The 25,100-nt window shown below is 41.7% G+C and overlaps 2 protein-coding genes across 3 annotated transcripts; one reads left to right on the forward strand and one right to left on the reverse strand.

The window, feature by feature from the left end:
* Positions 1-702: 702 nt before the first annotated feature.
* On the forward strand, positions 703-25,003 carry mapk8ip2 (mitogen-activated protein kinase 8 interacting protein 2). 2 transcript variants are annotated; one of them, XM_026366127.1, is made up of 14 exons: positions 703-1,048; positions 10,661-10,766; positions 15,707-15,946; positions 16,031-16,109; positions 16,486-16,689; positions 17,155-19,369; positions 19,453-19,661; positions 20,358-20,433; positions 20,876-21,048; positions 21,145-21,254; positions 21,393-21,515; positions 21,674-21,744; positions 21,835-21,933; positions 22,618-25,003. In XM_026366127.1, the coding sequence occupies exons 1-14, from the start codon at positions 984-986 to the stop codon at positions 22,688-22,690; spliced, it is 3,843 nt and encodes a 1,280-aa protein (XP_026221912.1). In that variant the 5' UTR covers positions 703-983; the 3' UTR covers positions 22,691-25,003. The 2 variants fall into 2 exon arrangements, with proteins under 2 accessions (XP_026221912.1, XP_026221913.1); XM_026366128.1 differs by having other exon boundaries at positions 16,486-16,587.
* Positions 6,473-8,775, reverse strand: LOC113166159 (gastricsin). Its single transcript, XM_026366129.1, has 9 exons — positions 8,720-8,775; positions 8,431-8,572; positions 8,183-8,300; positions 7,896-8,014; positions 7,598-7,797; positions 7,372-7,488; positions 7,051-7,198; positions 6,756-6,854; positions 6,473-6,637 (listed from the first exon to the last, which is right to left on the reverse strand). The coding sequence occupies exons 1-9, from the start codon at positions 8,773-8,775 to the stop codon at positions 6,473-6,475; spliced, it is 1,164 nt and encodes a 387-aa protein (XP_026221914.1).
* Positions 25,004-25,100: the final 97 nt, after the last annotated feature.

The following is a 25,100-nucleotide window of genomic DNA, read 5'->3' on the forward strand; positions in this document are numbered from 1 at the left end:
TTCACTTTTACACCCAGTTTGAATCACTGATTAGACTGCATGTATTATTATTTTCATGATAACCTACAGTTCACACACACACACGCACACACACACACTGCACACCAGCCTGTAATGTTTTAAATACACAGTTAGTGAACAGTGAAATTAAACTTCTTTATTTTATTCCTCTGCTGTCAGCACTTTGGTCTGTTCTGTGTCTGCAGCCTTTTACCTTTAGGTAAATCAGAATAGAGCTAAACGAGTCTGATGGAGCCAAATGAAAATAACCAAACAATACTCGTATATAACTCAACGCATGTCTCCTCCTGGGAACTCCTGGATTGCCCCTGAAAGATTCCTGCTGGCTGCATGTTGCACTGTGACTCTAATGTCAGTGGAAACATTGTTTTTCCTGCGCCACCGTTTTGTCGCCTGTCGACTCTGCAGGCTTCAGCTCTGCTCGCATCCGCTCAGGACAGCCTGCTCTCGCAGCTACGGCGCTGACGTTATACCGTCTCTGCTCCACACCCCCTCCTCCTCATCCTCCTCCTCCTCCTCCTCTGTCTCTGCTTGTCTCCGCACTGCTGGCCCGTATCCGTTGTGTGTCACAGGCAGCATCGCAGCAGCAGACATTTGGCGAGCGAGAGCCCGGACTGCGGTCACACGCCGAGCGCTTTGGCATTTTCCTGGACGTGGAGGACAGGATTGGGTTTTTTTTTTTTTTTTTTTTTTGTAATTGCCGACGTGCTGTGCGCTGTCTCCAAAGATCATTTCGGACTTGACACCCACTGATACTCTGCTTGTGTGGATGGTTGACTGCAAATTTGATGGTGCTGAGCAGGCTCGTCTGATTGAAGGCTTGCGGCCAGGGGGGCATCTGTGGGGCCGCAGAAAGACAAACCTCTGTCCACGGCCGAGTCCGTCCTCTGTCGTGTGACTGTGAATGGACTGCGCTCCCTCAGTGATTTTCTGCAGTCGCTCTGAGTCATTTGTGGAAGAAGATGGCGGACAGGGCTGAGATGTTTTCCCTATCCACTTTCCATTCCCTCTCTCCTCCTGGCTGCAGGTAAGGGTTTGCATGTAGAGCACAGTGGAGTGAGGACGAGGGACGACGCGCTGGGTTAATGGGATGAGAAAATGACATTAAGGACAGGGGAAAGACATGCACAGGGTTTGTTTTCATGACTGCGCTAAAGCGCACATCCCCAGCCACGGGTGAGGAATAGAGATTTTGGAGAAGCGGTCAGGCCCGCTGCTGCCTCGCTGTCGCGCCTGTAGGTGCTGCAGCTGAGCAGAGCTGTTTGTTTGTGTTTCCGAGCTGATGCGCATAATGAAGACAATGTTGTTGTTGTTTTTATTTCGTAAATAAGTGTCCTATTCTTTACTGCAAAGTCTAGTAAATAAGGGCAAATGACAAAATAAACAGCAAAAGAGTGATCGCTACCTATCGCGATAATCACCCACCCTGCGCATTCGCTGTGTGAGGCCCACGCCCTGTTGAGTCCAACCCAGGCAAGGACATGTGGCTGAACAGTGATTTACGGAAGCCCTGCATATGGTAATGATGTTTCAAATGTCTCTAATGTGAGCTCCCCTCTCTTGTGACTGGGAGTCTACTGGCTACCAGAGATCAATACCCAGTGCACAATCATGTGCTACAGCTCCAGTACTCCCTCCAAGGTTGTTACTCTCATGGGTTAGATGACATGACATGCAGGTATTGAAGAGTAACTGGTTTATGGGTGTAACTTAGGCCTGATATGCAGCAAGTGTGAGTGCGATTTGGACGAACTTCTCTGGAGACTGCTGCAATATCCAAATCAGATTTTGCCTGAATGCATTAGCAAATGGTTGATGACAGACGCCATTGTCTTTTTACATTGTTATGACACCCATCCAATGTCCATGTCCACTGCTGCGGCTGTAAAGCTTCCCCTCTGCTATCAAATGCAGAATACCAATCCAATATAACAATCACTTGTGATTGTCTTCCTAGTACATTGTTTTGCTGACACGATGACAACAGGGCAAAAATAGTACCAGTTTGTATGATACCTTGTAAGTACTAATGCATGTAATGCAGCAGCTTCTCATCGTCTGCCTCCACATGTTGCATCTCCTACAGAATGCAGTCACATTAGCCAGCAGGGTCCCGGTGGATTTTATATCCACTTACGTAGGATTTAGTTACACGCCGTAGCTTCATCTCATGGGTGGATCATAGCAGATCAATAGAGCTGATTTTTCGCATGACTACCAATGACCTCAGCTCAGAGCACAGGCCAGGCTTTGGCCTTTGTATCAATATTATGAATTTAAATATATTATACCAGCAAGTTAAACAGATTAAATATTGACTTTGAAAGCATAATAAGTGCATTCACACATTTGCTTATATGTTCATAGTTTTCTTAAAGTTACTGTGTGTGTGTGTGTGTGTTGCTCTTGCCCTGTGTTGTGTTGTGTGTGTGACTGATTCATAGATGAAACCACCAGTGTTGTGATGGTGTGGTACAGTAATCTGTCTTACATAACCCTAACACAGTTTCCAATGGGCAACATAATCCATAAGAGAGCCCGCTTTCTCTCCTGGGCAGCAGAAATTTATGACAGACTATAATTTCTCCTGCACTGAAGGACCTGTCTCTCCACTGGAAATAGAACTCATACATACTGCATGACTCTGTACAAAGACAGTACTGTTCACTCATAATTTTTAAAGAAATAATATGCATTTATTACACACAAACGCTCTAGAATTCATTGTTTAATTGTGGTAAAAGGACGTGTTTGCAATGTCTGTGGATTTATTGAGGCGGCAGTCATAATCCTGGGTACTGGTTTGGATCTGGTTCCAAGCTGGTACTATATGTTAAACTCTAAGTTCAACAAATCACTTTATAATTAGGAAATTGTATTTTGAGTCTAAAAAACATGAACACTAATTTAGCTAAATACCATAGCCAGCATGTAAGTTATCCCTCAAAATATCTGCTTTTGTTATTTGAATCTCAGTCTTCAGCCATTTATGAATTCTGCCATTTTAATATGCTCAATGCTAAACCTACATGGATTCAAAAAGGGCTGAAATGATTTACTGATTAAACGACTAGTGAGTGAGTTTTTTAATTTTCCTAATGTTCTATCACAAAAAACAAGACACTTGATGACATCACCTCGGGTATATACAGTATGCACATAAATATAATGAAAAGATTTATTGTTGGAACCCCAGATTTAACAATTTATCAAAAAAGGTTTTGGGTTTGAAAAGGTGATATGGTTCCAGTTTTATTCCACAACTGCATTCTACAACTAGATTAGGCATAATTTCCAGCAAGCATCCTTTTGATTTCCCTCTCTCTGAATCTCACGTGTTTAGCAGTTGAAGTTCCACTTTTTCCTTTCGAAGCTTTGAAGGCTGTTGGAGAAGGTAGGAGGAGGAGGGTGTTGGGTAGTGGGTACATTTACCAGTGGGGTAAGAAGCTTATGTACAGATCCATTTTAGCTAAAGTGCTCCATCGCTGCCTCCCTGCTGTTGTCTTCCTCGCTCTCTTTGTGTTTTTGTATTTCCCCTTCCTCACTGCGTACAACCACGCCATGTTTTCGCCTGTCACTCTTCTTGTTGCCATAGCTTGTTTTCCCAACATTAATTAAATGAGTCATATTTATGGAGTGCATGAGATTTGTTTTCCCGGAGCGTGACCCTGGTGAATATTTCCCATCTATCAGCAGTATACATTTTACAAAAGTGAATTAATCCTAAACAACGCATCAGTATCTACCTTTCAAATAAAACATGGGTGATCTTCAGGTTTGGATCTGACAAAGATGACAGAGAGTGCTTCACTGAGGTTAAATGTATGACTCATGCGTGTGTGTTTGTGTGTGTGTGTGTGTTTGTGTTGGGGTCTGGGCATGTGTGTCTGTGTATTACTGCAGACTGATGGTGGGTGAAAAGCCTAGGAAATTGATCTCATTAATGAGTCAGTAGTGACCACATCAGATGTCCTTGCCTTTTAAACATGATGATGTCACCATGAAGCAGGTGCTCATGGTTAAAAGGCAGCTTAATTACATCAGAGACCCGACCGCCCAGCCCTCTTTGTAGTCACGCCTTTGTTATAAGAGTGCCAATTTAATTTCTTATCAGGTGCTTTTTTTTTCTATCAGTTCATGTTTTGATTATGAATTATGGTGTCGTTTTGCTATTTTCATAAAGTCAGGGCTAACTCATTTGTTTTTTTCTAGAAACATTTTAACACATCTAACAACAGTTTAAGATCAAAAGATGGATACAAGAAGACAATGTAGAATTTCGACTTTTTGCCTGATGATATTTACACCTTTGTATCTTAAACAACATACAATATACCACATTTTGTATTAAACTACCTAAATTTAGTATTTTAAAAGAGTATTTTAAAAGTAAAATATTAGCTTCTTGTTACCTACATGTATCCTGATTGATTGTTCAAACAACAAATAGCTCTTAATAACAATGCTGTAAAATAATTTTTTTTTTTCATTATCGGTTTGCCTGCTAGTTACATTCTCAATTAGTTCAACATATTTTGGTAAACCATAGTAAAAAAAAAACTTTTCTGACAATCCAAATCCCAAAAAGAATTTACTATAATCTATATAATGTAGCACATAACAAAACAACAAATTAAATTTATTTTGTTTATGTGCTTTTCTGTACAAGAAAACTGAAAAAGCTGCTTATCTCAAAAGATGTGTGAGCCTATATTTTAAAAATGGCACAGTGCATGTGCTACAATGCAGTCACTGTATAGTATGAGACAAGCCGAGATGACAGTGTGCTGGTTTGACAGTTTCTACTCGGGACATGACAGCATCAGCGAGTATAACTGCTGCAAATTTGAAGAGATGTCAAGCTTGAGAGCATCAGGGAGAAAAAACTCGACAGTCACACAGAAGTAAAAGCAAGATTTTAGTAATGGCAAAGAATGTGTGTAAATGTGTGTAGTGTGTAAATTATAATAATTTAGTTCTGACTTGTTTTCTCTATCTAATGTAAGAAGTGAAAAATGAAATTAACAAACATGATTTCAATTAAATATATAAACCATCTTAAAGAAAGGGGGAACAGAGAAGAATAGGGAAATGCTCGTTGATCTTAAAGACAAATGGGGTGTAAGAGTGTTGAGCATGAGAGTCGGCTGATGTTTTGATGTTCCTAAAGAGAACAGTGGTTTTGGTTTCACAATATTCTGTGTCTGCAGTTTTTCACTGATACACATTTGCTAGGTTTTGCAGTTTAGGGGAAATGGGGCCACACTTTGCTGTCACATGTGTTGCAGAGTTACAGGAACAGTGCAACACAGAGCAGATGAAAACACACTCTCACAAAATGGGGTCTGGTAAGATACAGTAGGGTGGGGTAGGGGTGGAAAGGGATTGAGGGGGGGGGGCTCTCTACTGCACTAGTACAGTTTGAATTCCCAGTTCCCATTATTTCATCTTACACCCACTTTGTATACCTCAACTCCTTTGATCACCTCTCCTGTCTCCTGTATCCTTTAGTGTCTTCATCTCTCCCACCCTTTCACTCCAAATATCGAACATGGCACCTGTGTGGTGGTGACAGCTGCCTTGGATACAGCTGGTGGTGTTTTTCCATTGTGAATCACACACACTTACACTAACGCTCCCTAAAGACTTGGATGGGTTAGGATCTTATTAGCAGCTTCCTTTCCTCCTCCAGGATTGGTTAAGGTGCTATTACTTATTTTAATGATGGTGAATAGGATAATATCAAGGAAATTGGTCTTAGTGACTCTGTGTCTGAGGAATGGTCTTGATGCCTTAGTCAGACCCATAGCCCACACTTAGGCTGAGACTCATGTTGTGATTATTGTACTCTTCATTTGCTTGATTTATTGTTTCACAGTGAGTGACACCAGTTGCACCACACTCCAGTAACATCGGTGGCATCTGAGGTTTTTCATGAAAACTACATTATGTATGGGGAACAGAGTTATGTCTTTGAATGACCCAGGATTGGATTGCATTGTTACCAGCCACTAGTTATGGGAAACAATTGGATACACACACCTACGGCACACACAGTATTAAGGTTAATTATACAAGGAAAAAAACTCCTTCGATGTCCCTCAGCCCAGGGTCTGTATTGTTACAATAATGAGGCGTAGTTTAGAAAGACAATGTTAAAACACTTGCAGTGAGCATTTTCACCTTTATTCTGCTTCAGAATGACTTTTGATTATTTAAATCCATCTAAAGTATGTTTGTCAAGATTTGTATACATTAACCTGAAGATTGATTTTGTTCTATAAATTTACAGTGGCACATATGTTAATTGAAACTACTGAACTGAACTGCATTGCAAACACTTTTTAAATTTATCCTAGGGCGCATGTTTGAGGCTGTTGTCAGTGTTTTAGTTGACACTAACTTATTATCTGATTAGATTTATGATCAGATTAAGTTACACTGGTGACACTTAGGCAGCTGTAGCAAAGCCTACGCGGTTGTTGGCACGGTCAAAGACAGAGTAGTACACTCTGAGGAACACGTCTCCGAAGATCCAGAGGGGCTGGCCATTCTGAGAGGGCAGGTAGGTGGGGGTGATGCCCACTGAGCAGTACTCGTATCCATTCTGGTTTTGCTGTAGGTGGAGACAGGAGAAAGGAAAGTGGAACAAATAAGCATGGCTTTTGTATTGAAAAGTGTATCCACAGTCACACCGACACATGCCTATGCTAAGCATGCATGTACTAACTTACCTGAATGATGTAAGCAGAAGGAGGCAGAGGGAAGGTAACTCCACTGAGAACAAAGCTGAGAGTTGGCAAGTTGTTGATCTGGCTGCAGTCCACCATATACTGAAACAAGACAAAAGAGTGATATTGTAATTATATTCCTGTTTCTCCTCTTTTGATGTAAGCATATGTTTTATGACCTTGCCCTCAGCTCTAATGGCACCTTACTGGCAGAGTTGGCTCTTCGTGAGGTAAAATATGTGCGGCTTACTCACTTTAAATTTGTCTATTTGTGTTTATACATGTCCATTTGTCTTACCGCTCCGTTTTGGCTCTCTTGGGCTCCAATGGCCTGCATGATGCTAGCCATAAACTGACTTGGAGCTGTCAGCATGGAGGTTCCGGTGTCTACAATGGACTGGCAGCCCTGAGAGCACCAGCCAGTCTCTTGACCATTGATCTGGAATCTGCATGACAGATGACAAATGTTAATTTTACTTCCAATTATATTATCACAAGTATGATCCAAAATAACAATAATGAAGACATCGTCTGTGAGATTCATCCAGATCAAGCAGGTTCAGTTGTCATCAAATTGCACTTCAATATTTCATGTTGATAATATTTTAAAATCACAGACCCTTGAACACCGATCTGCCAGTAGGTCTCAGCGGTGACAGGGGTCCAGTAGATCTGGCCTTGGTACATGTTGGTATCCACTCCTCCGAAAGAGAGCTCACTGCCCTGCTGCTCCCCACTAAACCAGACAAGAAACCAAAACATAGGTGCAAGTTAAGTAATTGCTGACGAACTATGTGCTATAGGTGATACAGAATGTGTTTTACTTAATAGGTGATAAGTTGTACCTTGACAGGTAGAAAGCAAATATGTCAGCATTCAACAGGTTTAGAGAAATCATGTTGTCCATGACAGGGGTCTCTCCTCCAGCTGCCAGAGATGGGTAGGCCAGTCCGAGGATGCCGTCAAACTGGGCCACCACAAAGTTCTGACCAGGCTCATTTGTGCTCAGACCAATCTCCTGGTTTGTGATCACGATGCCGCCAACCTATGAGTCCAAAACCAACAATAGCAGCCATGGATTTAAATGCTTTTATATGCTAGTATACTAGAGATTTATTGATGTGTTTGATGGCTTTTACTCACATTGACAGTGTCATATCCAAAGACTCCATAAAGACTTCCAGCTCCATAGGGTAGGTAGAAGGACTGACTCGTGGAAGAGAAGGTGGAGGACTGCTGAGGGTTGAACTGTGTGTGTGTGGCTGTAAATGGCATAGATCTAGATTACCTCTGGAACCATTTCCATAAACATGCCTCTATTTAGACTCAAAATATCACTCTAAATATCCTGTATGTACAATATGTGAGCTATACGAAAAAAGATGAAAAACTGCAAACTCTGTATATAGGTGGAGTGTGTTAGTACTCACTGCAGGCCTGAGTGGTACAGTAGACAGAGTCCACCCACAGGTTGGAAGAGCCGGTGTCAAACAGCACCTCGAAGGACTGCGGGGGTGTTCCAATGCTGATGGCTCCATAGTAGGTGGTCTTGATTCAGATAGATGTGAAAAAAGAGATGAACAGAAAAGAGAACATACAATTTCATCAATCACCTGATGCTTTTATAATGATAATTGTGTGCATTATGTAAAAGTAGTGTTAACCCAGGATTTCTTACATCAGCATAGTTGTTGATGTACATGTTGGCAGAGCCGGCTAACACATAGGGCTGGTATTTGAGAGCTGGATCCTGGTAAGGCAGCTCAATCCCTTTCTCTCTCAGGGCCTGGCGCATGGACTTGTGCTTCCGCAGAGGGATCCTGGGTAAAGTGGAAGCAAAAACAAAGAGTTTGGATTTGTCATGGGTTTTATTGGCGGTGACCTTAGGAGTGCATCTTGAAGTTCAATGTTTTCATGCTGGAATAAAGAAGTTATAATTATGAGATACAGCGTGAAAGTTTTCTTACTTGACAATTCCCTCTGCGAGCACCACACAGACCAGAATAGCAACAAGACACTTCATGATCCCTCCTGTCCACACAGCACTCCTGGATGGATACAGTTCATTCTGCATCTGGACAGACTTTATATACACCTGTTTGGTCCCATATCAGCCGAACTGTTATCAAAACTCAGTTATATCAGTCCAGACAGGGTGACCCTTAGAGTCTTTTTTCATGGAAGTCGTATTGTTTTTGTGTATTTGCACATCTAACCTGCTACACTACACAAACAAAGACACAACCTCCAAAAAAATCTGGTAGAATAATCTAGTTGAATAACTCACCTCCGTACTTAAATTAATTAAAGTACATACTGTAGATTAGCATTAACTGTTCTATGTGTAAATCAGCGTAATTTAAACTGAAAGCTTTTGTTGCTGTAGGAGAAAGGCATTTTGTTAATAATGTGTTTAAGACAAGACCTGAAAGACATCCGTTTTCTCAGGCAGGTCATTTCAGAGCTTTGAGCCCTTATGGAAAAGGCCACCGCTACATTTTTTGTGAGGATGCTGGTACAGACAGAAGCTGCTGCTGGAGGATATCAAACTACATGAAGGTTCATATGGAATTAAAAGATCTGATGTGTAAACTGGAGCCTGGACATATAGAGTTTTATGGTTTATTAATGCTATCTTAACATCAATCCCAACACAAACAGGGAGCCTGTGGAGAGAGAGGTAAATCTTAAAATGATGCAATTTCAGCACAATTTTATCTGATTAGACGTACGTATCAACAGCAAGGTCAAGCTCAGTGGTTTCTGTGCCACAGTAGTTTTCCACAAATGGAAACATATGTGTTATATCTAGGTTTCGTTATCAGTACCACCTTAACCGCATAATTTTATCAAAAACTTTCATGCCACTCGGCTTATCATAACGTTTAATATTGTTTCAATTTGATAACACAAAACTCTGATTAAACTGAAAAAGACTGGAATTAAAAACATCATACCATTATACATTATAGCTTTTATTATAGCTTAAGAACATAAAAATTAAAATTACATTTGAATTTAATTTTATTGTATTATTTGTGCTTTGACTGAAATGAACTACTGCAGCAGACACATTGCACTATATCATTTTAACTGAAAACTACTCTTTTATGCATTAAATAGCCTTTTCCCATTTTCTTTGTCGGTAGCACCTTAGTAGTAGTCAGGACACTCTGATGCCTGTGACTTTTACATGACCGCCCATTGTTTTACTTTCAGATGCATCAGCATGTCCTCATTTGCTCCATAGGACCAATGACATTGTGTAGACAAGACCCCTATATGACTGTGTGATGTAAGCTTGCATCCATTTATATTAGTCTAGTGTTGTTTTCTTAGTATGGAACCTGCAATGCAGCATTTCCCTCAACACGCTGCTAGCAAGCTGCTGTATAACCGAGAGCCTGCTCAAACTAATGGGGCAAAGATGAGATAGAGTCTAGAAAGAGTAGAAAACTTGCCATGGCTCATTGCAGAGACACAGAGATAAACTGCCCTGCTGTAGTGTTCAGTTCAGAAGCTCCGGTGTAGGAGCCAGCTGCCAAAAATTCGTCAATAAAAACCTAAAATAAACACATACAGTATATCACAGTAAATGTACATATAACACGTCAGATTCAGCAAATAAATGGGATTCACTTGAATTTAATTTCAGTACTTGATGTGTTGTTGTTGTTATTCGATGTTAGTGGATGTTAGTAGCAAAAGAAGACAGAGGCTGTTTGCATGGTGTCCACAATATGAGACTCAGACCCATAAAGAGCAGGTTTCCCCTAAAACAGGGCTCAGTGTGTGAGCATAAATCAATGAGAATTTCCCGTCTGATGAATAAGGAATATTGAAAATATCCTAACATCTGTACTTTTCCCCAACATTAAGTGAATATCCTGTGCTTCATGTATTTCCAGGCCAGCCCATGACATCAGCCTGGAGGAGTTTGATGATGAAGATCTCTCTGAAATCACAGATGACTGTGGGATTGGACTCAACTATGACTCTGATCCATATGAGAAGGTGAGTACTTTATTTCTCTTGACCCAATTGATAATTCAGCCATTTATTACATCTATTACATACAAAAAAATATGCGAACCCTTTTTCTGCGTTAAGTTTTGATAAAATGTGATCTGATCTTCATCTAATTCAAGAGTATTAACAAATATAATGTGCCTAAACTAATAACACAAAAGAAATTCTGATCGATTTCTAAAGTCTTTGACATGACATTGTAACCAGCTTTATGTTAATCAGCAATTCTTGAGCGTAGATCATGGTGAGGTATGGCTCAGCTAAGTGTATTCTTCTTCTGTGAAGCAAACTCAAAACGTTTAAGTGGTATTTCCCCAGTCGAAGTAGCTCTAGTCCACACCTATAAACTCATTTTCTTCCAGGTATGTTAATGCCTGACTCCAATTAGCTTTTTGGAGGTCATTACTTAAAGGGTTGACAAACCGCTAGCACTATTAGTTTTTTATGGTTGTTCTTAATAAAGACATGAAAGAGCAGATGTGTTATTGCTTTAGACACATAATATTTGTTAATACTCCTGACTTCAGATCACATTTTATGACAAATTAATCCAGAAAACCAAAAGGTTCACCTACCTTTTCTTGTCACTGTACTTTCCAGCAGGTGTTTTATGACAAATAATGTATATTTTTTTGTATATTTTTCTATTTACTAAATAATAGCAGTTTGTCTGTTGTTGATCCTGTATAGTTTATAGAAACTGTCATAAATTATACTGTAGTTGAGTCAAGGAGGAAACGTAGCTTAATTTGAAAAGCTGTTGAGTGTTGAAAACTGCATTTTTTAATATGGCATCATTTTATGTAAACATTGCTGTATATTCTGATTGTTGTCTGCAGGCTACATGACTTATCAGCATTGCAGCCATTACAGTAAAGACTGGGATATTCATATTATAACACTAGGGACAAAATGAGAAACCTGAATGTCTTTCATAAACAGGGTGTAGCACTCTTTATGTACGGTCATGATCCTACAGATGATCATCATATATCACACATACCGCATCTGAGCAGCATACAGTCACCAAACTCCTCACTGTGTAATAGAAATTCCTTGCAGCACTTCCACTGAGCAGCCTATTCAAGTAACTGTGTCATGAAGTATGCAAATAATTGAGCCATTAGCTGTATCATCCCACATGTCCAACCAGCTTAGGCCTTAATTACACAATTTCTAAGAACTACTGTCTCATATCCTCTCTCCCTCGTTCTCTTTCTTTCTTTCTCTCTCCCCTCTGTGGGATTTAAATGTTTTATGCTGGTGGCTTGGAGCCACAGCTGCAGCAGAGGGCGGGTGACCCAGTGCAGTTTGCTGCTATGCAGAGACAACCCCCTTCCCTCGCGCTGTCTTTTTCTCCCTCCCTCCCTCCTATGCAGAGTGTTGCTCAGAGACAGAGCTCACATTCCCTCCACCTCTCCTCTCTCCCTTCCCCTTTAAAGCGCTCTTCCCCTGACTTTCTACCCTCTGTCTCTGTCTGTTCTCTGCTGAGGTGACTGGGGACAGGGATTTAGCAGAGGGATGGTTGGTTCTGGGGGTTGAGCATTTGTCATAAATCTGTGCAAAATATTTTGCTCATTCCACTTTAATCCACCAACAAAACCCATTATGGAGAGCTAGCAAAGCCCTTCTTCAAAGCTGTTTTTGTGTAGTGTGGAGACTTCAGAAAGTGATCATACAGCCATACTGTGCATACATACAGCTGGTTTTCTAGTCTCCCCCACACATGCACATGCATGAACACATCAACCTGATTGTTCACTTGACAAACAAAAAAAGCACAGGGCAGAGACAGTGTCAGGCCTTATCACATTACATCGTTGCCCAGAGGAAGTAATCTTGCTGACATGGGATGATAGGACACACCCAGCTGCCCTCTCGGTGTAGATGTGTGTACATTTAAATAACAGGGAACGAAAGGCGAGACGGAGAATTTTATGACATTATTTGATTTTGCCTGCATCAGTAGGGTGGCCGACACTTTGTCAGCTCGTCAGTAGGAGCAGTCCCTCCCTCGTGCACTGCACTCTGCTGATGCAGAGCATGGCTTTTGTTTTTTACGATGCGGTCATACATCCTCTTTGATGTTTAGGAAAAACAGCCAATCTAAACAGTGAGATTATCCTCTGGCCCCAATCCCCAACTCTGATTAATTCCAGTTCGTTATGGGGTTCAGGTCTTAATCTCCATAACCCTTTAGATCAGTACTTAGCCTGTGTGGCAGGAAGACACTCGTACACTGGAATGAAAACAAACTAACACACATGAAGCGTTAAAGTAGCTGGTTCTCTCATCCGAATTTGGGGACGGGCAATTAAAGATCACTCACATGGGGGTGTTGTCTGATTTTCTCTGTCTCTGTGCCCTGTCTCTGAGGAAATGGTAATTACTGGTCAGATGCCAGAACACTGAGGCAGTTCTGGCTCAGGCTGTCCTTTTCTACTATCTGTGATGTCACTGGGGGTTAGGTTTGACAATGTGTTTTCAAGCATGGGATTTTCTTTTCACAACAGAGGGAGTCTTTCCCTTTTTTTTTTTGTCTCTGCTACTGTCACTGCACCCTGCTGCTTTCCTCCTCAGCTTGCTCCTGATGCTTGACTTCCTGTCTCTCTAAGTCATCCATCTCTGTCCCTCACTGAACACCGCGAGTGCATGTACAGTATAATTCATGTCTCAGCTGCGTGTACTATTCTTAGATTAAAATGTGGAAATTTAAAGGATCACTGATAGATGGAGGCCACCACTCACTAGGTGGTCTTCATTAAAGAGAGACTGATCAACATCTGTCATATTCCAGTGAAAAACTCACCCAGATTACCAGCTACAGTATATTTGGTAAATGGGCTAACATGCATCCACACACAGATACAGTGGAAACTTAACTGAAATTCATGGTTGATTGATATTTGTATATAGGTTGCTGAGGATGCTTACCATCACCATCTTCACGTTCAGTTGATCTACTGTGTGTTAGATCTTAAAAAGCCCACTTAATTATTATGCTTCACATCTCTTCTCTAAGATTTACGAGTCCCTGGTGTCGTCTTCGTTTGCAAAGGCTTGCAGCCATTATTTAGTTGAGGTTCATGTCCTCAGTTTCATTCATTTTTCTGGTGCTTTCACCTCTCAGCTGCTCAGCTCAGTAAGCGGGATGACCCTACAGATCAACTCTTCTTTTCTTGCTGCTTAGGATGGGACTGGTGCAGCCATCACAGAGTATTCTAGTGTGCAGCAGCAGCAGCAGCAGCACAGTCAGTATAGAATTAGTCTTGCTGAACAAGCTTCTGGTCTGCTAATTAGTCAGCAAAAAGCTGTTTTTGCCTTCATCTTTTTTGGTTACAGTGACATCTTGTCACTTTGTGATCAGCATCCAGAGGCAATGCCCTGCTAAGCTACAGTTGAAGAGCAGTAATGGCTGTTAGTCATTAGAATATTTAAGCAGCACATACCTGTGTTCATAACTGTGTTTTTGAATGACACAAGAAATAAAATGTTACAATCACATTAAATGTATTAGTTCTCTCCGATATTTATGTGAATGTATTTCATTCACAATGCCATAAGAAGTTTATGCTTGTGTAAGATAGACGGCAGAGGGAGAGTCACAGTGCTGGATGGGATGTCTTTGGGAACTGGAGGCCATTGGGATCGATTCCCACCAACACACAACTCTCTTTTATAGTTCTTTGCCTTTCTTTAAGCCTGCCTGGCCTAACTACCTCCAAAGGATGTCTCCTGCTTGAGCAGATTATTCTCTCAGGCTCAGATGTGACATTTTCACAGCCGTGCTGATGCTTATCTGGATTTTTACACCGTCATGGAGTTATAGGTCAAATATCCCCTGTGATGGATAATAATGTTGGTGTGAGGAAAAAGCATTGTGAATCTTCACATTGTGAACTAAGATTAGCATATAATAACCAGTTGAAAGGTGTACTTTCAACAACATACATGTATTAAACATTAGATTAAACAGTTCACATTAAATATAAATCATTAGAATGTAGTCTGGATATACATGTGCACTCTCAAGGTAATAGAATAAGTGTTGATTTCTGTTGCTGTAGCATAATGTGGATGCAGCAGGCATCAGCAGAATTGTGTGCAGTAGATGGGCGGGAGCTCGGGTGAGCTTTGATTTGTCCATTAAAAAGGCCGCACTGAAAAAAAACAGCAGAGAAACCGCTGCGCTGTTCAAACTGGGAACCAGATAAATCAATCCCTCTATTTGCATTATCAAATTCAAAGTAGAGAAGAGATGAACTACAAATATTTGTGGTAATGACCAAACAGTTTGTCTAATGGTGTCAATATATCAGCTTCTATTCACACTCAGCGCTTTTAGGTCAATCAAGGAGAGATTAAATTTTTTCTTTTTGATTATAGCAAAATCTCTGCATGTGAGAGGCCTTACTGTTTGAGTTTTAATAATGTTCAAGCATCTAGTTAAACATCTACATCAAATGTGTCTTACAAAGGCTACACTGCAACGCACATCATCCTGGAGCAGGAGTCTCTTACACCTCAAAATCATTTACTGCACCACTTTCCGGTAAACCAGCTGAAACCTGAGAGATCTTAGATTGATCCACTCTCATTTCATCGCACCTTCTCCCTGTGTCTTTCGTCTTTTCACAAACACACACCAGTCTCCTACAGTGTGTATTTGAGTGTGTTTTACACACCTCTGTGTAGGATTGGGTTGTACATTACTCTGCACGCTGTTTATTTGTGCTCTCGTAGTTATATTCATTTTTATATTCTCAGGCTTTTTCTTGGCAGAGCTTTTAAATTAAGGTGGAATATAAGAGATGAAAGATAGCTGCTTTTTTGTCTGTGGTATTATACTACATAACAGTGTAGTAAGACGACCTAACTGTATCCACTTCATTAACGCTTCATCTCCCTTTCTTTTGCGGAGTCAGGATTCCCTCATTCTGGAGAAGAATGACATGCACCACCCAGTCTGCTCCTTCCAGGATGACTTCCAAGAGTTTGAGATGATTGATGATGAAGATGAGGAGGAGGAGGAGGAAGAGGAAGAGGACGAAGAGGTTGACCCAGATGCTCCCCCATCTCCTTCTGCCTCTCCCCCACCCTCCCCTACTCTTGGTACTCTAAAGAGCAGACCCACCACACTTAACCTCACCACTGCTGCGTCACAGGTAAGTAGAGTGAAGTTCAACACTAATCATGTTTATGTAGTCTTGTACTGATTTGTGAAATACCTTCCACTCTTTTCTTATTAGGATTCTCTAAACAATAACAGCAGTCTGTCCCCAAAGAAAGGAAGCTGGCAAGACTCTTTACGCAACCCTGCCTCACAGGGTAAGTATATATATTGATGCATGTCATACTTTGTCTCTCTACACATTTCCTGTTTGTCTCTTCATCCCATAAAGGCTTAATGCAAATAAATAAATGAAGGCATTGTTTTATAAATAATATACATAACAAAATAAAAATAATAAAACAAAGTTTGGCACCACAATTCAAATTAGGATGAGCTAAATCCTAATAAATAATAACTTTATTAATAACTTTGTATATTATACTAGATGTGCAAGTGCGAGGGCTTTTTATTTATTATTTTATTAGGCCGTGTCATTGTTGCCTGCAAATTAAGATCAGCTGTTATGAATTATAATGTAAAAACAACAGGCATTGCACACAGTTAGAATATAAATGTCTACTCTACCTCCAGGCCGTCTGTCTCCAACACACTCATGCCTGGAAGATGGTAGCCATGTGACAGGCCAGTGCCCAGCCTCTCCAGTTTCCCAGGCACCAGGGTCTCAGAGCAAAGGTACTCCACCAAAACAGGCAGGGGAGGGCAGGAACCCACAGTCCCCTCACAGGCCCCTCCTGTGCGACATGGAGGGCAACAGGCGGGAGAGGCCCGAATACGGTAACAAGAAGGCCAGCCCAGCAAGCTTAGAGCTCATTCCATTAACATCGGTGTCATGTAGTGCTGTGGTGTTGAATAAAAACATGTGAACTTGACTTGTTCAGTGATCCTTAAGTTCAGCAAAACACTGTCAAGTTGATTCCTACAAACCAATTTGCAATGGTCTATTTTAGGGAATCAAATTAGTGTCTAACTAATTAAGAAGAGTTGTGCTGAACTTGCTCATCCCTCATTCTTTTATTAACAGATTATGAGCCGTACCCTGTCTTCCTCTTCACTCAAAAGTCTTTATGCTCTTTTGTTTTATCTTCTCTCTATAATTATTTCGAGCTACTCTGGCCCCAATAACTCATCTGACCTGTCTCCTTTTGAATTCTCTAAACAATGTACCTTATACTCTTTAGCAGCATTCTCTATTTTCATTACCTTCCTTTCTTGTTTTTCTACACATTTTTATTTTCACAGGCTCATTTGGTCAACATAAGTCTCACCCTTGCTCTGGTGACGAGTCAAAGGTTAACCCTTCATCCCAGAAAACCAGAGTACCCTCCGTAGACGAGCACTCCCAGTGTTCAGACACAGAGGTGGACCATGACCTCAACAGCGACCACAACCACAAACACTCAAACAGGTGTGCCACTGACACCTACACGGTCACTAGCGAGTCAGGTATGGAGCCAGAGAATGACCTAGACCCAGATGGAACCAGTCGCTGCTTGTCATCTACTGCTCCCATGGGAGCCAACGATGGCGCTGACACACCCTTGTCTGATGAAGAACTGGAGAAGGACTTTGAAGTGGAGTTCATGTGTAAGGAGACATACGACATGGTGTGTAAAGAGAATCAGTCGTCATACGTTGAATTCCCTTCCATTGAACCCTCTGAGCTTGCCTCCTTCTCCAGCTATGTGTCCTCCAGCCGATCAGATGCTCTTGACCAATTCAACAGTTCAGATGCTACAGCACCTTCTGCCATGGAGGCTGTAGGTAATGACTCCACCTCTCCATCCTCAGACCCAGGGATAGCTGATATGAACCAGCAAGGTTACATAACTTCAGACCAGGACAAGGACCTCAGCTCTCCAGGCTCTGACTCTGACATTGAAGGGGAGATTGAGGCTGCATTTGCCTGTGGAGGTCCTGTAGTCTCCAACATGATTTCATCTATATCAGAGACAGAGCTGGACCTTACTAGCGATGACAGTAGCAGTGGACGCTCATCACACCTCACCAACTCCATTGAAGAAGCCAGCTCGCCTACATCAGACCAGGAACTGGACCCAGATACAGAGTTAGAGCAAGACAGTGGAATTGTTGGACTGAAAGCATCTCTACTTCTGGGACAGCCTGACCCAATCAAAGAAGGATCTCCTCTGCCCTCTCCCTCCCCTCTACCTTCACCCACTATTGCTACACCATCTCCTGTTGACTCACCCATTTTACCCCCTGAGTCCTATAATGATGGTCAAGCTCTGATGGGGCTGCAGAGTGTGGATGATGAACTGTCCTGTGAGCATCAGGCTGACCCAGATGAGACTCTGCCACCTGCCCAACGCTGTGAAGACAGTCTGTCCAGACAGATGGTGCTCCAGATAGAACCAGACCACAGCCTGGAAAGCTTCAAACGCTCCTTCTACCTGCCAGTGGGACCCAGGCTAATGCCAAGTGCAGATGAATATGACGAAACAAGTGAAGGAGACTCCGAATCAGAAAGTGAAGACGACCTAAGCGAGAACTCAGACTCCCCCTGGCTGCTGAGCAACTTGGTGAACCGAATGATCTCAGAGGGTTCGTATCCAATCAGCTGTCCTGAGGACTGCTTCAAGAGGAAGGCATCTGTGTCAGACACTATCTCGCCATCCTCAGACATTGGAGAGGGTTTCAATGATGAGGACCAAGAGAAGAAAGAAGGGATAGAGGAAGAAGATAAAGACAGTGAAGGGTACAAAAAGGAACTGAAAAGCGTGGACTCTTCAAAAGAACAAGCAATGATAAATCGTTGTCTCTATTTAAGCAACCCTACTGGTGACATTATAACGCCTCTGATTTTAGAGCACTGTGCAAACATTGGGAGAGGAACCACAGACACCAGCACCTTGTATACAACTACAGACTCTGAGAAGATCTTTACAGACACCCCATCAAAGAATTCCAGGAAACAGGAGGAATATAGAGAGCCCAACAATGACTTGATGATGCTGGAAGGGAGGAAGGATCTGGACTCCCCAAGCCTCAGTGAGAGCGTGGTCAGCGACAAGGATGAAGGTCGGGAGACTGAGCCCAGCGAGCGGCCAACGAGCCGTTCCTCAGCCTCTCTCGAGCGCATCACTGAGGTCAAACACAGCCTGACACTGGACATCCCTACCGCTCAGACCAACCGCTGCTTCAGCCTCACCTACTCCACAGACAATGATGAAGAAGAGGACGACGGGGACTCGTATCCATTCCTAGGTGGTGTGAGGAAGCAGTCTTACACGGGTAGTGACTTAGAGCTTGATAGTTCACCCCCCATTGATTCCAGTGTGCAAGAGCATCCCTTATCCGATCATGACCTCCCACTGTGTGAGAAAGAGTTGGCTCAGAGGCAGCCGAATGAAGAAGACGGACTGGCCTATGACTCAATGAAGTACACACTAGTGGTGGATGAGAATACTACACTGGAACTAGTCAGCCTCAGAAGGTATGTAATATACATCTAGTGTAATTTGTGTGACTGTCTAGCCTCAAACTGGCATTTGAAGCTGACAAGTCGTATCTCCACAGGTGCACCTCGGTCCTGAGCGATGACAGTGAGCTTTCCACACTATGCGACGAGGAGCATTTGAGAACTGGCGAGGTGGGCTATGGTCAAGACGATGAAGAAGTGAGGCCAGAACTTCTCAGTTCTTCAGAGGACTCTTCGCCGGAGGCCGACCTTCCTTTCTCCAAGAAGTTCCTCAATGTGTTCGTCAACAGCACCTCCCGCTCCTCCAGTAAGTCAGAAGTCTTAACAATCTTGTTTGTAATTTATCTCAATGTGTCATAAGTCACTGCAATTGGTCGAGACATAGTACAGTACAACACATAACCTTCAGAACCTAAGTCTTCATGTTAGGCTAAGCTAATGATTCCCTAAAGGCAGCTTCATATCTACTGTTCAGACATCAGCTTGTTAGAGCTTCAGATCTAACTCTTGACAAGAACGCGAAGCAGTAAAAAATGTTGAACTCCTTTAACTAATGGAAACTGTATATCCCACAAGTTGTGGTCCTCCAAGCAGGTTGTGGTCCTCAGATTGAATGTACTGCATTAGTTTTACACATTACTGTCAGCATGATGCATTAACGTATGATCTAAATTTGGCAGTGAGCCCACACATAAGCTATGGGATGGCTTAGCTTCCCAGTACATCCATCATCAATCAATGCTCTCGCTTCAAGATTTATATTTCTAATGAAGGGTGATTTGCATAATGAAAGGCTCATTACAAAGGCTTTCATTGTCATTTCTTTTTGACAAACCTGATTAGTTTTTATTTAGACTTCCTCCTAGAAAGTTTACATCACAGTTTTTTCCTCAGCAACATTCAAGGTTAGACAAAAATTATTTTTATTTCAGTGTATTCTTTTCAATTGTTTGTAAAATGTAGTTTTCATTAATACAGTCTATCTGTTATTTTTTTTTTACAGGCACAGAATCCTTTGGCCTGTTCTCCTGTACCATCAATGGAGAGGAGAGGGACCAGACGCACAGAGCAGTCTACAGGTAAGACAGCCTTCTGTATTTTTATACCATTTTTTATTTTGCCAGATTTTCAAGCTAAAGTCCGGCTTTAGTGCTGCAACATCTGTGTCTATGTGTGTAAACTGTATGTGAACATGTGAGAGAGAAAGCTGTATTCTCTTCCCTTGCGCACACATAAACGGTATGCATTCATATTTGCTTTGACACAGACCTCTTTCTGTAACTAAATCCCCTCATTTACAGCTCTCCCTGTAAGCCTCCACCCACATCACCATCTTTCTCTGTCAGCTGTCTCACTACTCCTCAGTCTCTGTTCTCCAGTGGGAGTCACGTAAAAACTCAAACAGATGCTTCCTGATCAAATTAACGCCAGTCTATAGGATGCTCAGCCACAGAGATACCATTTAAGGACACATGTAATAGTGCCCCCTCCTCCACTCACTCTCTCTGCTGCCCTCTGCAGGTTCATTCCTAGACATGCAGATGAGCTGGAGCTGGATGTGGATGATCCTTTATATGTGGAGGAAGAAGAGGACGACTATTGGTACAGAGGCTACAACATGCGGACAGGGGAGCGGGGCATCTTCCCTGCCTTTTATGCCAACGAGGTCATAGGTCATTCTAAGGAGTTGTTGGGTGAGTAAAGGGATTAATCCACTGTCTTTTCATCTGTGTCATTGTGAGTGTTAGAAGACTCACGTTATCTGTTCACGCTGACATTACACCCTGTAGGAATGAAAAGAAATCCAGCATGGATCGAGACTTTCACCGTTCAGTTTTTGGGATCTGTTGAGGTACCTTATCACCAAGGCAATGGCATCCTTTGTGCTGCCATGCAGAAGGTAAGAAAAGTGGAAAAGAGAAGAATAAAAACATAACCACACAAAATATAATGAAAAACAAATGTGCATACTGTATGTACTATGAATAAATATTGTCATGAACAACAATATAACATCCGTATTTCTAACGCCTGTTAGATTGCGATATCAAGGAAACGGACGGTGCATGTGCGACCTCCATCTCTGTGTGAGTTGGAGATTAGTTTGCAAGGAGTTAAACTGATCATGAGCCTGGAGGATGAATACGACACCCTCGACGAGGTATGGACAAATGAATGAACTAATGCACTGGTATGAAGCAAGTTATGAGTAGGGGGCTGGGTTTGAGGTTAGAGGCTTAAATGCTGTACAGATTTGGGATGTGGATAAATCGTAATACTGCTCTTCCTGTGTGTTTTTGCATCTCTCTACGTCTCCAGTATGACAGGTGTAGTCACTTCTTCCAGATGAAAAACATCTCGTTTTGTGGATGCCATCCAAGGAACAACTGGTAAACAGTCACTGACCTTCTGCCCTCACGTTACCAGCATACAGTCTCACATCTAACTGATCGCAACATGTTGTTTTCTTCTTTCTGCAGTTACTTCGGCTTCATTACTAAGCACCCAATGCTGAACAGATTTGCTTGCCATGTGTTTGTATCCCAGGAGTCCATGCGACCTGTAGCAGAGTGTGTTGGGTGAGCCCAAATTCTATTGTTAGAGTTTATCAATTACTCTATAGTATGAATATACCAGGGGGCAGTACTGACTTTACATCTTCTTCATCTGTCTATCTGTCTGATTAGCTATATTTATTCCACTTCAACTTTAAAAACATTTTAATTGCCAAGATGCTGAAAATGCTAACAGCTCTTCAACAGCTCTCTTGTACAAACTCTTCGATGGTCTTGTTGTCTGTGTCATCTCAGAGATTAAAACCCATCTTTACTATGCATCACTTACATCTGTATATGGATAAGTGAGCAGTAATCCAGGCTTATTTTTATATGTGTGCATGTGTGTATGGTTAAATAATTATCAGAGGCTTAATCATGTCTGATTTGGCCGGGTTGGGTTTGAATAATTAAAAATGCCGATAGTTCACTGCCTCTGGATGGAATGAGGGCAAGCGGCAGAGTTTTTTTACCTATCAGCTGCTCGAAGACAGAACTTAGTGAAAAACGATTGACTGAGAGAGAATGGTTCTGTGTTTTCACTAGCATTGTGTTTACTAAGCACTCTTTTCGTTAGTACTACTACGTCATTTCAACACAGAGCGTTTGAAATGAAACAGAGCATGACTGTGTAAAATCTGTCGACAAGAATGATTACTCTGGATCTAAGAGCTGGTCATGCTCACACTTCTTTGGTCTTTGCTGCAGACGAGCCTTCCAGGAATACTACCAGGAACATCTGGAGTACGCATGCCCCACTGAGGACATCTACCTGGAGTAACAAGCATCACCACGATGACCACCTTGTTCCTCTACAGCCTGTGTGTGTTTATCAAGTTTGCCACCAGAGGGCGCTGTCAACGGGGGTCTCCTCTCCAATGTAAAATACGCTTCCGTCTCCCGTTGAATCTGGGATCTCCATTTCTACAGTATGCTAGGCATTTGACTGATTTCATTCATCTCTCTCTCTCTTTGTTTATTTCCATATTTCCATCATCTTGATGGATCGATTGCCTGTTTCTTTTGTCTTTTTCTATGATATAAAACTAAAACGCTGAGCAATTGTTTATTTAAAGGTTCATCTTTTGAAATGAAAATAATATACCTACTACTGCTGTTTCACTTTTCAATGCATGGCCAGTAGGGTTACTGCACACAGGCACACCAAGAAATACACATATCCAAGTGAATGGCGAGCAGCTCAACAATCAGTGAGGAAATGGTGTAGAATCAAGAGTTGGTGTTTAATTAACTGTAAATATGTATTTGTTCATTATTGACAAACTGCTGATTTTGATTTCTACTGATAGTGACATTGGAGCAAAGTAGAGGGAGTACAGTGAACTGTCCATGGTCTGAGCTTACCCCTGTGTCGCGTACAAGACGTAGTGTGTGTTGTAAATATATGTATAGAAATTAGAGATACAGGCGCCTCATCCAGATGAATTAAGAAACACTCCCAGTTGAGTCTGATAGAGGGCATTCTGGGTCTTATTTTTGTTGTAGGTATTATTGCCTCATTCTGACAGGTGGAACTGCAGGTGTAAGAGATTTCAGAGAGGTTGTAATGACTTGGAATGACTTTTATTCAGATTGGATTAGGCGCAGTAACTGTCAGCACATTCGGATGACATCACAGAACCATTTTACTTTTGTGCCGTCCTCAAAATACACCACTCACTGACCTTCACGCTTTAATAAGAAATCATTCAACAGTTCAAACTGCAAATCGTAGATCACCGTATGCTTGCTATGATCGATGTGACTTTCTGGGTAAAGAAAGTAAAGGGCCTCTGAAAAGCCATATTCTCACACCTCTGACTGTTCAACTCTGGTTTTCAGTGATTTCCTAGCCTCCGTTTACTTTTGACTCAGCATTTTCAATGCAGGAAAAGGAATGATTACATTGACCAGTAGCCATGTATCAGTAATGCTATATGGCAGTGTGCCTACTCTGCAGTGAGTGTGTTATTTGGGGTCCTGGTATCACAGAGGAATCCAACCTTTACTATGTCGTTAAATGGGAATTTTTATAGGTATGTAAATGGTTAAACTTTAATCTGGTTTTAAGTATGATGGCCAGAAGGGAATGACCACGTGTTGACCACATTTATTTATTGCTTTTAGTCTGGTCAAGGTTTGAAGTGACATTCACGTCACACACAATAACCTGCTCTGGGGTTGTGGTAGCATACCATAATTTAAAGTCCAGCACCTTACACAAGGGAGGCAGTATAATTAGAAATGATGCAGTCACGACAGTGAACTATTATGTGGAATTTCAAGCTTTGGGGTTTACCACACCCTGCTATCCCCATTGTTTTTTCAGACACTGTTTAGCGTCTCGCTTTCAGCCACAGTCCATCAGAACCGACACCTCAGAGCTGCAGTTTCGAGTGTTAAAATGTTCACTGAACATTGATAAGGCAGACGTGAGTAAGGTGTTATCTACATATGTATCGCTGTCAGTTAGATCATGTATATACAATAGCGAATCTAAGATAGTGCTGTGTCCTTCATGTTGAGTATGTTACTGAAATAATTATGTACATGAATTAAAATTAAAAAAGAGATCACAACCACGACGAAAACCCCTGAAAGACAAGAATACACATAATTATCTGTGATCTGCAATAATTTTATTTCAGTGTCTCCTATTTCTACAAAAGGTGTTATCTCAGCGTCTCTCACACAGGTGGCATTTGGGTTCCTGCCAGCGCCAGAACTCTCTACAGACAGGCTTCTGCAGCACATTTAGGGCACATTTGTGAGACGTGACATCATTAGTGTGCGACACACTTGCCAGATTACTGACCTATCTGCTATTAGAGCTGAATAGTGACTGAGTCAGCTGCCACTGGAAACTATTATTGTGTCTTGCCGATTATAGTAATCGCCTCTGAGCTCCAACAGCGTGATCCACCTCTGATCTATATCTATTTTTTTCTATCTTGTTATGGTCTAGTAAAAATCCTTCTTTCCACACAGCTACACAAAAAAACCTCTGAGGATGCTCTTGTCCCATATAGCCGCTGAGACATACATTAACAGTTAAACCAAACTTTTGACTTTATTACATTAACAAGATTCTTCACTGTATACCTAGAGCAAAACAGTACGTGACAGAACAAACATATCCTATCTTGTATCTTTAAAAACAAGGATGAAGGGAAAAACTGAAAAAAGACAAA

This window comes from Anabas testudineus, chromosome 6 (assembly GCF_900324465.2).
Source record: "Anabas testudineus chromosome 6, fAnaTes1.2, whole genome shotgun sequence".
Taxonomy (NCBI): domain Eukaryota; kingdom Metazoa; phylum Chordata; class Actinopteri; order Anabantiformes; family Anabantidae; genus Anabas; species Anabas testudineus.

Excerpts from the sequence above, each read along its gene's own strand:
- LOC113166159 (XM_026366129.1), bottom strand. The coding sequence starts at position 8,775 with ATGAAGTGTCTTGTTGCTATTCTGGTCTGTGTGGTGCTCGCAGAGGGA. Across the intron at positions 7,199-7,371 it reads TGGCAGATCGGTGTTCAAGG|ATTCCAGATCAATGGTCAAG; the intron begins GTCTGTGATTTT and ends TCTGTCATGCAG. Across the intron at positions 6,638-6,755 it reads CTTCTGCTTACATCATTCAG|CAAAACCAGAATGGATACGA; the intron begins GTAAGTTAGTAC and ends CTCCACCTACAG.
- mapk8ip2 (XM_026366127.1), top strand. The coding sequence starts at position 984 with ATGGCGGACAGGGCTGAGATGTTTTCCCTATCCACTTTCCATTCCCTC. Across the intron at positions 15,947-16,030 it reads TCACCACTGCTGCGTCACAG|GATTCTCTAAACAATAACAG; the intron begins GTAAGTAGAGTG and ends TTTTCTTATTAG. Across the intron at positions 19,370-19,452 it reads GAACTAGTCAGCCTCAGAAG|GTGCACCTCGGTCCTGAGCG; the intron begins GTATGTAATATA and ends GTATCTCCACAG.